Consider the following 17,668-nt stretch of genomic DNA (forward strand, 5'->3'; position numbering starts at 1 on the left):
AATGAGTCTGTTCTTACATCATTAAGTTTCTCATTTTGTACTGAGACGTAATGAATCTTGTCTTGCATGTTTTTTTTCTTCTGTCTAGCCAGTCTGTACCAGCCACTATTGATCATTGCTCATGAATATGATTCCCTCATTACTTCCTTCCATGTTGTTGCTCTGAAGATCCAATTTTGAACCGCTTCAAAAGCACACAGACGCGCATATCGGTATTTCATTTCACTCAAAAGCACACAGATCTGTCTAGTTCCGCTCACACAAACACACAGATCTGTCTAGTTCCGCTCACACAAACACACAGATCTGTCTAGTTCCGCTCACACAAACACACAGATCTGTCTAGTTCCGCTCACACAAACACACAGATCTGTCTAGTTCCGCTCACACAAACACACAGACAGGCGCACAAACTCCTGTATTCACTCATACAAACAGACAGACACACAAACTCATATATTCACTAGTACCCAGAGACAGACAAACACACAATATGTCGCCGAAACATGCAGTTCTACAAAGACATACACAGAATTGTATACGGAAGAGTTTGAGATGCGATATGTATTGTATTTATGTATATCACTGTTGGGCTATAACATGTCCAGCGACAGCCAAGATGCCATGGCTGTGTTGTGACATGCAGTCCACATCCACTTGGCACACACTGGTTGAGTCAACGTTGTTTCCAAGTCATTTCAATTAAAAGACTTTGAACCAACGTGGAACAGATGTTGAATGGACGTTTGTGCCCCAGTGGGGAGGACTCTAGTTCCTGTACTCACACAAACACACAGATCTGTCTAGTTCCGCTCACACAAACAACAGATCTGTCAGTCTGTATCTGACTCCCACAGGACTGGTCGTGTCAAGCATATACAGTGGGTAGTGTCCCAAATTGCAACCTATTCCCTATTTAGTGCACCACTTTTGAGCAGAGGGCAGTGGTCAAAAGTAGTGCTCTAAAAAAGGGGCCTGGTCAAAAGGAGTGCACTAAATGGAACAGGGTAACATTCCAAACAGGGCCCTGGTCAAAACGAGTGTACGAAATCACTTCCAGGGTGCCATTTGGGACACACCCATGGACAGCTAGAGCATATTACAACTCCAGCCAGCCAGGCACGATAGCATAGAATCATTATGCCTGGTTGGTGAATGCTAGAAAAAGAACCCCTCTCGCTGCATGGTGAAGGATGCCTCACCAGATCATACTAAACTTGAAATTACCTCGATATCACATTTGGGAAAGAACAGTATGAATTGCTGTTCAAATAGTCCAGAGTTCACGAGGTGGAAGCTGAATGAGTATTAGCCATTAGCCACACCAAGTGTGAATGGTCCCAAACGTCACCCAATTCCTGTATTGAACTACTTTTGACATTTGGGACATAGCCGAGATCTCGTATTGTTGCCATAAAGCCCAGCTGGACCATAGTAATGGAGAGGGCTGAGAAGAGAAGGTTGTTACACCTATTAATGAGGAGTGCATATTTCCCATGAGGCCTTTGTTGACATTTTGTACACTGGGTCAGGTGGTCAATGACAACAAGTCAGTGTGTTTCTGGGTCAGTCTGTCTGTCTGTCTGCCAGTGTGTGTGTCAGTCATTCAGTCACAGTAGTATCCCACACCCTGTTTTAAGTCCCTGAAGCCTCTCTGAGGCTGGAGTGACGAGGCATTCCTTTGAACAGTCAATCAACCTGGCGCGCTCACAAACAACAGTGCAGGGAGAATAGATATGCAAAAACAAACAAGCCAGGGCCTTGATCAAATCAAAGTTGAGAGCCTTATTTCCCTCTTTCGGTCTCTGTCTCTGTCTCTGTCTCTCTCTCTCTCTCTCTCTCTCTCTCTCTCTCTCTCTCTCTCTCTCTCTCTCTCTCTCTCTCTCTCTCTCTCTCTCTCTCTCTCTCTCTCTCTCTCTCTCTCTCTCTCTCTCTCTCTCTCTCTCTCTCTCTCTCTCTCTCTCTCTCTCTCTCTCTCTCTCTCTCTCTCTCTCTGTTCTGAGGCAATCATGTGAGTCTTGATAAAATGTGATTTCTTTTCTTCCATGAAAAAGCATGAAATTACAGCAACACTATCGCGGTCTCTCCCCCATTTCATTTCTCTCTTCTGCCCTCCCTCCATCTTGGTCTTCCTCTACATCTTTATCACTCGTTCCCCTGTCATCATCTCTCCATCGCAGTCCTCTCAATCTTCATTTCTCTCCCATCTCGTCATCCATTTTCCACTACTCTAGTAGTGGCTGGTAGTGTGTGTGTATGTTCTGCACCCTGTCACCTCCTGCCATGGATTGAAGCACAAATTACACAGCACTGCTTCAGATATCAATGCTTCTCATATATATATATATATATATATATATATATATAGATAGATATATAAATATAAATAAGAGAGAGAGAGAGAGAGAGAGAGCGTTTTTAGGAAATCATTTAGCAGTGAGAAGCCTACAGAGAGCTGGATATATACACCGTATATTACAGGGATAGACCACGGCACTGTCATACCAAAACACACACTGTCTAAACGCCAGCGGAAAACAAATATGTTTAATAAAGTCTAATCAGGATCCATTCTTCTCACACGCCATTTCTCTTTCTTTTGCTCCTCTATCTTTGCTGGCTGCCATGTCAAGCTAATGCTAAACATCATCAGGTCTCAGCCAGCCACACCCTCAGTCAAGCAGACAGGCAGACACTGTCTACGTCTGGAATGGCACCCTATCCCCTGCATAGTGCACTGCATAGGGATTCATTTGGGACGCAGGCAGACACAGTGGTTATGTGAGAAATGGCGTAGCAGACCCGCGACAGGCGAAACAGACAGAGACAGGCGTAGGGGGCTCTGGTCAAAGGTAGTGCACTGCATAGGGAATAGGTTTCCATTTGGGCCGCAAGCAGACACAGTGGTACTGTGAGGAACGGTGGATCGGACAGAGACGGACCCAGACACAGCGGTGGACAGACGGAGAACCCATGCCCTGCAGAACAACGTTCTGCCGTACCACCAAGCTGCAGTGGGCTAGGCTACATGGTGCTGCTGAACACTGCAGTCTGGGGAGAAAGGAGGAATTCGAAATGCAGTGGTTTATCAACTAGCACAAAACTGGGCCAGGAGACATCAAAAGGCCTCTCTGTGCCTTTGTAGCGTACACACACAAATTATGGAAAACACAAACGGGCGCACACACTTTCTCCAAAAGGCTCTTCCCTCGTTACTAAATGTTGCTAGGCTGGCATTCGAGTTCTGAAGCAGAAACCTTCGGCGGCTGGAAGGAAAACGATGATGGGTATCTTGAAGGTGATTAGTGGAAAACCTGTCCGTGTTGTGAAAGCCGCATCTCGATGTTGTACACCAGGCAATGACAGGACGTTACAGGCCCAGCAGGGGCCCCACTAGGGATCCCACAGGACTGGCATCAGATGGAGAAAAAAAACTCACAGAATAGTCTGCTTCTCAATGGTGGCTGGTGGCACTTCGAAACCGGAGGACGGGCGCATAGTAATGGCTTGGAACGGATAGAACGGTATGGTTTCCATGTGTTTGATAGCGCTCCATTCCAGCCATTATCTACTCCCCTCAACAGCCTCCATTGATTTTGCTGCTCCATGTACGACACCCGTGTTTCTCAACCTCCGCTCCGTGAGATGTTGCGGATCGGTTTATAAGATAGTTAATAACGCCCTAAGTTACAGTAAAGTCCGTTCTACAGAGCTAGGTGTAACGCAGAATATTGGGCTGAGTAATGAGGTTTGACTTCGAGGCAGAGAAGCACTCTGTTGACGTTGAAGAGTGAAGCTCTCTGCTCTCTAAATAAAACGGAGCCTTCAGCCTTGGTGAGGAATGGGCACATTCTACTGAAGTGAGGTATGGAACGTCTGCCCAAATGATGCAGTTCTGCTAGCTCAAGGGAAGACATGGAATGTTCTATTCAGGTAAGGTATGCAATATTTTGTCAAATGTGTGGTTGGAATGTGAAGTCTGAGGTGTGTCTTAAATAGCACCATATTCCTAACAACTGCCAATATGCCACCATTACACTCTTAGAAAAAAGGTTTCCAAAAAGATTCTTCGGCTGTCCCCATTAGGATAACCTTTTTTGGATCCAGGTAGAACCCCTTTTTGGTTCCAGGTAGAACACTTTTGGGTTCAATGTAGAACCCTCTGTGGAAAGTGCTCTACATGGAACCCAAAAGGGATCTATCCGGAACCAAAAAGGGTTCTTCAAAGGGTTCTCTTATGGGGACAGCCGATAGACCCCACTAGATTATTAATAGCACCGTTTGTCCTAAGTGTGTCTGGGCCCTAGTCAAAAGAGGTGCACTATATGGGCAATAGGGTACTATTTGGGAAACAGTCAGGGAGATTCTTAGAACGCTGTGGTCTAGTGAGGTACAGTTTGTAACTCTCTAGCTATCAAGGTTAATTATAGAACATTCTGCAGAGGTGACATGCATTTAAAAACAAACACACACACGCGCGTGCACACACACGTATGCATGCATCCAAGTACACGTGAACACACACACCCACACACACCCACACACAGAACAGCCCCCTACCCTAGGCGGCAGCTGTCATTCTGTCCTGTGGCTGGCAGCCTGTTATAAACCCTTGTTTTATCTGTCACTGCTACAGTATTTAACGAATTAACTCAACCCACAGGCTCCTTCTACAGTATATAAGAAACTATCTCAACCCACAGGCTCCTGCTACAGTATTTAACGAACTAACTCAACCCACAGGCTCCTGCTACAGTATTTGCCGATCTAACTCAACCCACAGGCTCCTGCTACAGTATTTAACGAACTAACTCAACCCACAGGCTCATGCTACAGTATTTAACGAACTAACTCAACCCACAGGCTCCTGCTACAGTATTTAACGAACTAACTCAACCCACAGGCTCCTGCTACAGTATTTAACGAACTAACTCAACCCACAGGTTCCTGCTACAGTATTTAACGAACTAACTCAACCCACAGGCTCCTGCTACAGTATTTGCCGATCTAACTCAACCCACAGGCTCCTGCTACAGTATTTAACGAACTAACTCAACCCACAGGCTCCTGCTACAGTATTTAACGAACTAACTCAACCCACAGGTTCCTGCTACAGTATTTAACGAACTAACTCAACCCACAGGCTCCTGCTACAGTATTTAACAATCTAACTCAACCCACAGGCTCCTGCTACAGTATTTAACGAACTAACTCAACCCACAGGCTCCTGCTACAGTATTTAACGAACTAACTCAACCCACAGGCTCCTGCTACAGTATTTAACAATCTAACTCAACCCACAGGCTCCTGCTACAGTATTTAACGAACTAACTCAACCCACAGGCTCCTGCTACAGTATTTAACGAACTAACTCAACCCACAGGCTCCTGCTACAGTATTTAACGAACTAACTCAACCCACAGGCTCCTACTACAGTATTTGCCGATCTAACTCAACCCACAGGCTCCTGCTACAGTATTTAACGAACTAACTCAACCCACAGGCTCCTGCCACAGTATTTAACGAACTAACTCAACCCACAGGCTCCTGCTACAGTATTTAACGAACTAACTCAACCCACAGGCTCCTGCTACAGTATTTAACAATCTAACTCAACCCACAGGCTCCTGCTACAGTATTTAACGAACTAACTCAACCCACAGGCTCCTGCTACAGTATTTAACGAACTAACTCAACCCACAGGCTCCTGCTACAGTATTTAACAATCTAACTCAACCCACAGCCTCCTGCTACAGTATTTAACGAACTAACTCAACCCACAGGCTCCTGCTACAGTATTTAACGAACTAACTCAACCCACAGGCTCCTGCTACAGTATTTAACGAACTAACTCAACCCACAGGCTCCTGCTACAGTATTTAACAATCTAACTCAACCCACAGGCTCCTGCTACAGTATTTAACGAACTAACTCAACCCACAGGCTCCTGCTACAGTATTTGCTTAACTAACTCAACCCACAGGCTCCTGCTACAGTATTTAACGAACTAACTCAACCCACAGCCTCCTGCTACAGTATTTAACAATCTAACTCAACCCACAGGCTCCTGCTACAGTATTTAACGAACTAACTCAACCCACAGGCTCCTGCTACAGTATTTGCTTAACTAACTCAACCCACAGCCTCCTGCTACAGTATTTGCCTATCTAACTCAACACACAGGCTCCTGCTACAGTATTTGCCTATCTAACTCAACCCACAGGCTCCTGCTACAGTATTTAATGAACTAACTCAACCCACAGGCTCCTGCAACAGTATTTGCTTAACTAACTCAACCCACAGCCTCCTGCTACAGTATTTAACGAACTAACTCAACCCACAGGCTCCTGCTACAGTATTTGCTTAACTAACTCAACCCACAGGCTCCTGCTACAGTATTTAACGAACTAACTCAACCCACAGGCTCCTGCTACAGTATTTGCTTAACTAACTCAACCCACAGCCTCCTGCTACAGTATTTAACGAACTAACTCAACCCACAGGCTCCTGCTACAGTATTTGCTTAACTAACTCAACCCACAGGCTCCTGCTACAGTATTTAACGAACTAACTCAACCCACAGGCTCCTGCTACAGTATTTGCCTATCTAACTCAACCCACAGGCTCCTGCTACAGTATTTAACGAACTAACTCAACCCACAGGCTCCTTCTACAGTATTTAACGAACTAACTCAACCCACAGGCTCCTACTACAGTCTTTAACGAACTAACTAAACCCACAGGCTCCTGCTACAGTATTTAACGATCTAACTCAACCCACAGGCTCCTGCTACAGTATTTAATGAACTAACTCAACCCACAGGCTCCTGCTACAGTATTTAACGAACTAACTCAACCCACAGGCTCCTGCTACAGTATTTAACGAACTAACTCAACCCACAGGCTCCTGCTACAGTATTTAACGAACTAACTCAACCCACAGGCTCCTGCTACAGTATTTAACGATCTAACTCAACCCACAGGCTCCTGCTACAGTATTTAATAAACTAACTCAACCCACAGGCTCCCCCGATCTAACTCAACCCACAGGCTCCTGCTACAGTATTTAACGAACTAACTCAACCCACAGGCTCCTGCTACAATTTAACAATCTAACTCAACCCACAGGCTCCTGCTACAGTATTTAACGAACTAACTCAACCCACAGGCTCCTGCTACAGTATTTAAACTAACTCAACCCACAGGCTCCTGCTACAGTATTTAACAACTAACTCAACCCACAGCCTCCTGCTACAGTAATTTAACGAACTAACTCAACCCACAGGCTCCTGCTACAGTATTTAACGAACTAACTCAACCCACAGGCTCCTGCTACAGTATTTAACAACTAACTCAACCCACAGGCTCCTGCTACAGTATTTAACGAACTAACTCAACCCACAGGCTCCTGCTACAGTATTTAACGAACTAACTCAACCCACAGGCTCCTGCTACAGTATTTAACAGGAACTAACTCAACCCACAGCCTCCTGCTACAGTATTTAACAACTAACTCAACCCACAGGCTCCTGCTACAGTATTTAACGAACTAACTCAACCCACAGGCTCCTGCTACAGTATTTACTCAACCCACAGCCTCCTGCTACAGTATTTGCCTATCTAACTCAACACACAGGCTCCTGCTACAGTATTTGCCTATCTAACTCAACCCACAGGCTCCTGCTACAGTATTTAATGAACTTTAACTCAACCCAACTAACTCAACCCACAGGCTCCTGCTACAGTATTTGTATTTAACGAACTAACTCAACCCACAGGCTCCTGCTACAGTATTTGCTTAACTAACTCAACCCACAGGCTCCTGCTACAGTATTTAACGAACTAACTCAACCCACAGCCTCCTGCTACAGTATTTAACAATCTAACTCAACCCACAGGCTCCTGCTACAGTATTTAACGAACTAACTCAACCCACAGGCTCCTGCTACAGTATTTAACGAACTAACTCAACCCACAGGCTCATGCTACAGTATTTGCCTATCTAACTCAACCCACAGGCTCCTGCTACAGTATTTAACGAACTAACTCAACCCACAGGCTCCTGCTACAGTATTTGCTTAACTAACTCAACCCACAGCCTCCTGCTACAGTATTTGCCTATCTAACTCAACACGCAGGCTCCTGCTACAGTATTTGCCTATCTAACTCAACCCACAGGCTCCTGCTACAGTATTTAACGAACTAACTCAACCCACAGGCTCCTGCTACAGTATTTGCTTAACTAACTCAACCCACAGCCTCCTGCTACAGTATTTAACGAACTAACTCAACCCACAGGCTCCTGCTACAGTATTTGCTTAACTAACTCAACCCACAGGCTCCTGCTACAGTATTTGCCTATCTAACTCAACCCACAGCCTCCTGCTACAGTATTTGCCTATCTAACTCAACCCCCAGCCTCCTGTACAATACACTTCACTTCAGCCCCCGTTGAAAGGCCAGGATCCTATCTACAATGACTGGAAAGACAGAAGAAATCGTCTGTTCCACATGACAGCCATAGGGCTCTGGTCAAAAGTGGTGCTTATATACAGTGGCAAGAAAAGGTATGTGAACCTTTTGGAAATACTCAGATTTATGCATAAATTGGTCATAACACTTTAACTGATCTTCATCTCATTCCTAACAAAAGACAAACACTGTCTGCTTAAACTAATAACACACAAACAATTGTGTCTTTATTGAACACAGGGTGGGGAAAGCATTTGAACCCCTGGATTTAATGACTGTTTGACCCTCCTTTGGCAGCAATAACTTCAACCAAATGTTTTCTGTAGTTGCAGATCAGACCTGCATAATGGTCAGTAGGAATTTTGGACCATTCCTCTTTACAAAAATGTTTCAGTTCAGCAATATTCTTGAGATGTCTGGTGTGAACTGCTCTCTTGAGGTCATGCAACAGCACCTCATTCGGGTTGGGGTCAGGACTCTGACTGGGCCACTCCAGAAGGTGTATTTCCTTCTGTTGAAGCCATTCTGCTGTTGAATTACTTCTGTGTTTTGGGTCATTGTCCTGTTGGATCACCCAACTTCTGGGTGATGTCCGGTTGAGCTTCAATTGGCGGACAGATAGCCTTACATTCTCCTGCAAAATGTCTTGGTAAACTTGGGAAATCTGTCGATGATAGCAAGCTGTCCAGGCCCTGAGGCAGCAAAGCAGCCCCAAACCATGATGCTTCCTCCACCATACTTTACAGTTGGGTTGAGGTTTTGATGTTGGTGTGCTGTGCTGTGCCTGTTTTTCTCCACACATAGTGCTGTGTCTTCCTTCCAAACAACTCAACTGTAGTTTCATCTGTCCACAGAATGCTTTGCCAGTAGCGCTGTGGAACATTCTGGTGCTCTTTTGCGAATTACAGACGTGCAGCAATGTTGTTGTTTTTTTAACAGCAGTGGCTACTTCTGTGGTGTCCTCCCATGAACACTATTCTTGTTTAGTGTTTTACATATTGTAGACTCGTCAACAGAGATGTTCCAGAGATTTCTGTACGTTTTTAGCTGACATTCTTCTTGACCAGTTTAGGCCAGGAGCACACTACCTCACACTACCTCACACTACCTCACACTACCTCACACTACCTCACACTACCTCACAACACCTCACAACACCTCACAATGTCATGTTTTGTCTTATATCATCTTGTCATTTTGCTTTTCCTTCTGTTCGTTTCCCCCTGCTGGTCTTATTAGGTTCGTTCCCTTTTTCTATCCCTCTCTCTCCCCCTCCCTCTCTCTCCTCTCTCATCGTTCCGTTCCTGCTCCCAGCTGTTCCTATTCCCCTAATCATCATTTAGTCTTCCCACACCTGTTCCCGATCCTTTCCCCTGATTAGAGTCCCTATTTATTCCTTTGTGTTCCGTTCCTGTCCCGTCGGTTCCTTGTTTTGTATTCACCATGCTGTGATTGTGTTTCGCCCTGTCCTGTCGTGTTTTTTGCCTTCATCAGATGCTGCGTGTGAGCAGGTGTCTCTGTCTACTACGGCCTGCGCCTACCCGAAGCGACCTGCAGTCTGTGGCCGCTTCTCCAGTTATTCCCCTCTACAGACTAGAGGATTTCTGTTATTCCCTGTTTGGACTTAAATAAACTCTGTTTCTGTTAAGTCGCTTTTGGGTCCTCTTTCACCTGCATGATACACAACACCTCACAACACCTCACAACACCTCACAACACCTCACAACACCTCACAACACCTCTCGACTCTCGACTCTCGACTCTCGACTCTGCTGTGGCTAATTATTGGTAATAGGGTTGCAACCGGTAACTTGCCAAAGTTTTCCAGAAATCCTGGTTAGAAGATTAAACATTTCCTGCTTATTCCCTCCTGATTCGGGGCGGCAGGGTAGCCTAGTGGTTAGAGCGTTGGACTAGTAACCGAAAGGTTGCAAGTTCAAATCCCCAAGCTGACAAGGTACAAATCTGTCGTTGTGCCCCTGAACAGGCAGTTAACCCACTGTTCCTAGGCCGTCATTGAAAATAAGAATTTGTTCTTAACTGACTTGCCTAGTAAAATAAAGGTTAAAAAAATAAAAATATGTCTGAATCTTCCAACTGTGATTTCTGGAGAAAAAAAGAAGACATTTTTAGAAAGATTTTGCTACCCTAGTTGATAGGTTTGATTAAAAAATATATTTTCATTGCATATTAGATACACATGCCCTACAGTATGAACGTCTTGATATCTTGTATTTGCTGTCAAATTCCAAGATGCAACTAAACGTGTGGATACACACGATAATGAGTTATTATAACGTATAAGTATGGTGTTTAATACAGTTGGTGTTTGATGGAATTAGGACATGTGTGTTTCATGGAGAGATAGTAGCAGAAATCCCTGAGCCTCGGGATAGGAGGGTTTAGGGTGTGTCCAAAATGGAAACCTATTCCCATACGGACCCTGGTCAAATGTAGTGCACTATGAAGGACATAGAGTACCATTTAGGATGCAAGCCCTATTCTCTGTGCTGCAGCTAGCCCTGTTTTCAGACCAGGCAGTTTTTCCAACTAATCTTTCAGCCAAAAGCCGACAAGCTCGCTCTCCAGTTGGTTTCCATTGTTTGACTAAATCATGAATGACTTTGTAATTAAATCTTGATTCCATCATGTTCGCTACTCGTGCGAATTCTCTGAAATCAGGACGATCCTTCATGGCTTCACATTATGGTTTAACCACGTCTGATTTTTATCGCCTTATGCTCTAATTTCATTTCCGCCTTTCTATCTGCTCTCTGCCTCTTTCTTTGCTGCTTTTCATCTTCTTTTTCTCTCCAGGCTATTATCTTCCACTCTTCAATTCAGTTCAATTGAAATGGCTTTAATATCCCCAAACCAATGGTTATTGATGCCATGGCAAAGATAGCATGCGATACAGGTCTTCAAAATAGGGATCCCTCTCCTCTCCTCTCCTCTCCTCTCCTCTCCTCTCCTCTCCTCTCCTCTCCTCTCCTCTCCTCTCCTCTCCTCTCCCTCTCCTCTCCTCTCCTCTCCTCTCCTCTCCTCTCCTCTCCCTGATGAAATGATCAGCCTGTAGACAGCGGAGAATGCTGTTATTGGGACACCTGACCCCCCCGCATAAGACCAGCATGTTTTTCGTCACTTAAAACAAAGAAATCAGTGTAGTCTGATGCAGTCTTATCTCTGTCATAGCAGCTCTTGTTCTTTCTAATGCAACGCATACGCCTGAAACACACATACACACACTGGTACACACGCGTCCCAACAAATACACGCATGCATACACCACACATACGTACAAATATAAAATGGGGTCCGGAATATCTTGTGCTGCTTAAAATGTAACCTATAAATGTAACCGATATTTAACTAGGCAAGTCAGTTAAGAGCAAATTCTTATTTACAATGACGGGCCTACCCCGGCGACGCTGGGACAATTGTCCGCCACCCTATGGGACTCCCAATCACGGCCGGATGTGATACAGCCTGGATTCGAACCAGGGTGCATTTGACCTCTGGGCCGCTCGGGAGCCCAAATTGACACCCTTGATAGAGATGAGCAAAGAATACCGTATAAAAATAAATCATTCAAATACGACGCTATATTGTATGCTCAAAAACAGCTCGGAGAAAGAGATTTTGTTTAACAAGTAATATTTCTTTCCTAAAAAAAAGATACGGGTCAATATTATTTGATATTAATTCGTGTTTTCAATGCCTTTCGATATCTCACCTTGCGAGGATAACAGCACTGGGCCTTTTTCAAAAAATGTGTTATGAGTTGGAGAACGTCTGCATGTATGTAAACATCCGTCTAGGTAAACCATTAGTGAGGATCATTCACACGACTAAAAGACAACACAGGAGAAAACGGCTGATGAAACTGCCGTTCCTCACAATGAAATGGCAGCTCTTAAGATTGTTCAATTCAAGCCACAGGCTTTCAGTGGGTTTCAGGTTCAGAGACTGAGATGGCCGTTGCAAAATGCAGATTTTGTGGCAAATATAACCATTTCTTTGTGGATGTTGATGTGTAATTGGGGTTATTGTCTTCCTGGAAGATCCACAAAGTTTGTCCTGGCACTGGATAAAGTTCATGATGCCGTTGACCTCAACAAGGGCACCCAGGACCAGTGGAGGCAAAATTGTCCCATATCATCAACAATCTGCCACCATATTTTACAGTAGGTATGGGGTTCTTTTCGGGCTCATGCGTTCTCATTTCGATGACAAACCCACCACTGGTGTGCGAGGCCACAGAGCTCTATTTTCAGGTCATCTGACCAAAACACCGGTTCCAATCCAACTGCCAATGATGTTAAGCAAACTCTAGGAGTTTGTTGCATGACATGAAAATAGAGGTATTTTTGAGCATACAGTATAGTATTTGAATGACTTATTTTTTTAAAGTCATTTTTGCTCATCTTTATCAAAGGTGTCAATCATTTCGGACCCCAATTTACATGCACATGCACGTGAGCGCACACCACATCCATCTTCCCTTTTCAGATGACGAGATGAGCATCATTGTCAATCCTGCAATTGGTTGATGGCATATCACGGCCATATGTTAGACCCTGTTAATGCCACTCTAAATTACATGGCTGCCATGACGATGTTGTTATGCGGCCTCGTCTTCAGCCTCACACCACCCAAAATGCCTGCGTCTCAAATGGCAGCCTATTTAGTGCACTACTTTTTTTTTTTTTCAATTTTCCCCCTTTTTTCCCGCCCAATTTCGTGGTATCCAATTGTTTAGTAGCTACTATCTTGTCTTGTCGCTACAACTCCCGTACGGGCTCGGGAAAGACCAAGGTTGAAAGTCATGCGTCCTCCGATACACAACCCAACCAAGCCGCACTGCTTCTTAACACAGCGCCATCCAACCCGGAAGCCAGCCGCACCAATGTGTCGGAGGAAACACCGTGCACCTGGCAACTTTGGTTAGCGCTCACTGCATCCGGCCCGCCACAGGAGTCTCTGGTGCGCGATGAGACAAGGATTTCCCATACTGGCCAAACCCTCCCTAACCCGGACGATGCTAGGCCAATTGTGCGTCGCCCCACGGACCTCGCGGTCGCGGACGGTTACGACAGGGCCTGGGTGCGAACCCAGAGTCTCTGGTGGCACAGCTGGCGCTGCAATACAGCACCCTGAACCACTGCGCCACCCGGGAGGCCCTGTGCACTACTTTTAACCAAAATATTTAGGGAATCGGGTGCCACTTGGGAATCGTCCAATGAGTTCTATTCCACCAGGATGAGGATGGCACATTGGCCTATCAGAAATCAACTGTGAGGGGAGGTCAGGGCTGCTGTGTGCTGAACACTAGGACAGTGTACCTAATGGCACCCCATTCCTTATGTAGTGCACTACTTTTGACCAGAGCCCTCCTATTCTTCCTCCTCCTCTTCCTCCCCATCAACCTCAATATAGAGCGATACAGACAATGTAATGTCATTGCACCGTAAGTAGATCTGTGCTGTGCAGTAGGCAGGGAGCCACGCAGACCAACTCAGTCCACGGTAACTGGGTTCGAGGTTAAATCTCATGGTCCTGTGCTTTCTCACGGGCGAGATCAAGCGGAACACTCTGCCTCTCTCTCTCTCTCTCTCTCTCTCTCTGTCTCCCTGACAGCCTGTGACAAGCTCACCCAGGGCTCAGCTGAAAAAATACCAACACCCACAGACACACTGCTCCCTCAGTTTCTCTGTCTCTCTTACCCTCTGTGTCTTTATCTATTTCGCTCTCGCTCTCTCTCTTACCCTCTCTGTCTATCTATTTCTCTCTCTCTTCTTCCCCTCTCTGTCTATCTCTTTCTCTCTCTCTCTCTCTCTCTCTCTCTCTCTCTCTCTCTCTCTCTCTCTCTCTCTCTCTCTCTCTCTCTCTCTCTCTCTCTCTCTCTCTCATATCCTATGTCTTTATCTATTGCTCTCTCTCCCTCTCTCTCTCCCCATCTAATTCTGTTCGATTTCACTCTTTCTTCCCCTCTCTGAACCCCATCTCTACTCCTCTCCTCCCATTCTCTCCTCTGTCTTATTCTCTCCTCCCCTCCTCATGTATCCTCCCATTCTCTCCTATCTTTCCCATTTCAAGCCTGGGGCATCTCATCTCTATCTCTTGTCCACTCTTATCTGCACACACTCACTCCAATATATGTTCATCTCATATACAGTACAGTTCTCTCCCTCTCCCTCTCCCTCTCCCTCTCCCTCTCTCTCTCCCATTCAGTCACAGACACATTGCTGCATCTCCAGAGGGCTAGTGAGTAGTGTGGTTGGAGCTGGTCCTGGGTCAGAGCCCAGTGGATGGCCAGTCTCAGTCCCAGGATTAATTACCTTACTGTGCGTTATTTACCTTGGACCTTACCTGGCCAACAGGCCTTGGTCCTCGCCACTGGAGGATTCATCACCATCACCCCACCTGCATTATCTTCTCTCTGGAACACTGACTCACTGAATTGCCCATAGGGCTCTAGGCACTAGTTAGGGAATAGGGTGCCATTTTGGATGCAGACACTGACTTCCTGACTCACGGACTCTATGAAACCAACCAACCTGACCAAATGACTGTTATAACCTGGACCACCGTCTCTAAACCAGACCACCGTCTCTAAACCAGACCACCGTCTCTAAACCAGACCACATTCTCTAAACCAGACCACCGTCTCTAAACCAGACCACCGTCTCTAAACCAGACCACCGTCTCTAAACCAGACCACATTCTCTAAACCAGACCACCGTCTCTAAACCAGACCACCGTCTCTAAACCAGACCACCGTCTCTAAACCAGACCACCGTACCTAAACCAGACCACATTCTCTAAACCAGACCACATTCTCTAAACCAGACCACATTCTCTAAACCAGACCACCATCTCTAAACCAGACTACATTCTCTAAACCAGACCACATTCTCTAAACCAGACCACATTCTCCAAACCGGACCACATTATATAAACAGGACCACATTCTCTAAACCGGACCACATTCTCTAAACCAGACCACATTCTATAAACCAGACCACATTCTCCAAACCGGACCACATTCTATAAACAGGACCACATTCTCTAAACCAGACCACATTCTCTAAACCAGACCACATTCTATAAACAGGACCACATTCTCTAAACCAGACCACATTCTCTAAACCAGACCACATTCTCCAAACCGGACCACATTCTATAAACAGAACCACATTCTCTAAACGGGACTACCGTCTCTAAACCAGACCACATTCTCTAAACCAGACCACATTCTCCAAACCGGACCACATTCTATAAACAGAACCACATTCTCTAAACCAGACCACATTCTCCAAACCGGACCACATTCTATAAACAGAACCACATTCTCTAAACCGGACTACCGTCTCTAAACCAGACCACATTCTCCAAACCGGACCACATTATATAAACAGGACCACATTCTCTAAACCGGACCACATTCTCTAAACCAGACCACATTCTCTAAACCAGACCACATTCTCCAAACCGGACCACATTCTATAAACAGGACCACATTCTCTAAACCAGACCACATTCTCTAAACCAGACCACATTCTATAAACAGGACCACATTCTCTAAACCAGACCACATTCTCTAAACCAGACCACATTCTCCAAACCGGACCACATTCTATAAACAGAACCACATTCTCTAAACGGGACTACCGTCTCTAAACCAGACCACATTCTCTAAACCAGACCACATTCTCCAAACCGGACCACATTCTATAAACAGAACCACATTCTCTAAACCAGACCACATTCTCCAAACCGGACCACATTCTATAAACAGAACCACATTCTCTAAACCGGACTACCGTCTCTAAACCAGACCACATTCTCTAAACCAGACCACATTCTCCAAACCGGACCACATTATATAAACAGGACCACATTCTCTAAACCGGACCACATTCTCTAAACCAGACCACATTCTATAAACAGGACCACATTCTCTAAACAGGACCACATTCTCTAAACCGGACCACATTCTCTAAACCAGACCACATTCTCTAAACCAGACCACATTCTCCAAACCAGACCACATTCTCCAAACCGGACCACATTCTCTAAACCGGACCACATTCTCTAAACCAGACCACATTCTCTAAACCAGACCACATTCTATCCAAAAACTAAAGGACCACATTCTCTAAACCAGACCACATTCTCTAAAAACCAGACCACATTCTCCAAACCGGACCACATTCTATAAACAGGACCACATTCTCTAAACCGGACCACATTCTATAAACCGGACCACATTCTCTAAACCGGACCACGGACCACCATGATGATACACAAACAATATCTTGTATAATTGTTAAACAGGTCTATAACTTTCAAAAAAAAAAAAAAATATATATATATATATATATATATATATATATATATATATATATATATATATTCCCCCCCTAACAGTTCCACAAGGCCGATCAGAAGCAGGTACTACCTCGGTGAGGTGTGGGTTGGGGTTGAAGCCACACTGGTTGCACACCGTGGATCGGCACTGGGTGCAGGTGCTGCAGTTTGGCTGGTTGTCCTCCGTGGTGCCCGTCAGGTCGGCCGTCTTACAGACGGGGCACAGCTTGCTGCTGGGCATGGGGGCGATCTGGGGCACGGAGTAGGGTGAGGTGGGGGTGACGGCGGGGGACACCGATGGGGACCGTCCTGTCCTGCTACTACCCACGTCCACCTGGAGGTTCTTGCGGGCGACGTGGCTCTGACCCTGCTGCTCCCTCTGGGAGGCCAGGCGGTCCCCCGTCCCAGGCCCAGTCTGGACCCCCGCCTTGGGCCCGGACCCAGGGTCTGTCTGGGGGAGTTTTCCAGAGATGCTGTGGAGGACAGACACACGTTAGACTCTCGTTAGAGGATGTTAGGTTACACCTCAGAAAAACAGGCCTTTTGGGGGTCAAAAATTGAACTGAAACCTCTTAAAGTGTTAAACAGGGAGCAATGATTTTGAATATCACAAGTAACAACATTTAAACATATCTATTTATTTGGTCATGAATCCTGAATGAAAGGGTTTGCAAGTTGCCAATTTGCTTTGGCCAATACCAATATGGGCACGAAAAATGAAAGACTGTGTGAGCTGGAGAAATGGTCTGTTTTCTCCTGGTGAGACAAGAGGAGAACAGAGTTTGGCTCCTTCAAATAGCGGTGAATGTTTTTTTTTCCCCCTTTC

General features: G+C 45.5%; 1 protein-coding gene across 2 annotated transcripts in view; it reads right to left on the reverse strand.

The window, feature by feature from the left end:
- LOC124003509 (protein bassoon-like) overlaps positions 1-17,668 on the reverse strand; it is a 130,146-nt gene that overhangs the window by 101,530 nt on the left and 10,948 nt on the right. For both annotated transcript variants that reach the window (XM_046311805.1, XM_046311804.1), the window contains exon 2: positions 16,934-17,315. In XM_046311805.1, the coding sequence (XP_046167761.1) occupies positions 16,934-17,315 (382 nt within the window). The remainder of the gene's footprint in view (positions 1-16,933; positions 17,316-17,668) is intronic.

Source organism: Oncorhynchus gorbuscha, linkage group LG18 (genome assembly GCF_021184085.1).
Source record: "Oncorhynchus gorbuscha isolate QuinsamMale2020 ecotype Even-year linkage group LG18, OgorEven_v1.0, whole genome shotgun sequence".
Lineage (NCBI taxonomy): Eukaryota > Metazoa > Chordata > Actinopteri > Salmoniformes > Salmonidae > Oncorhynchus > Oncorhynchus gorbuscha.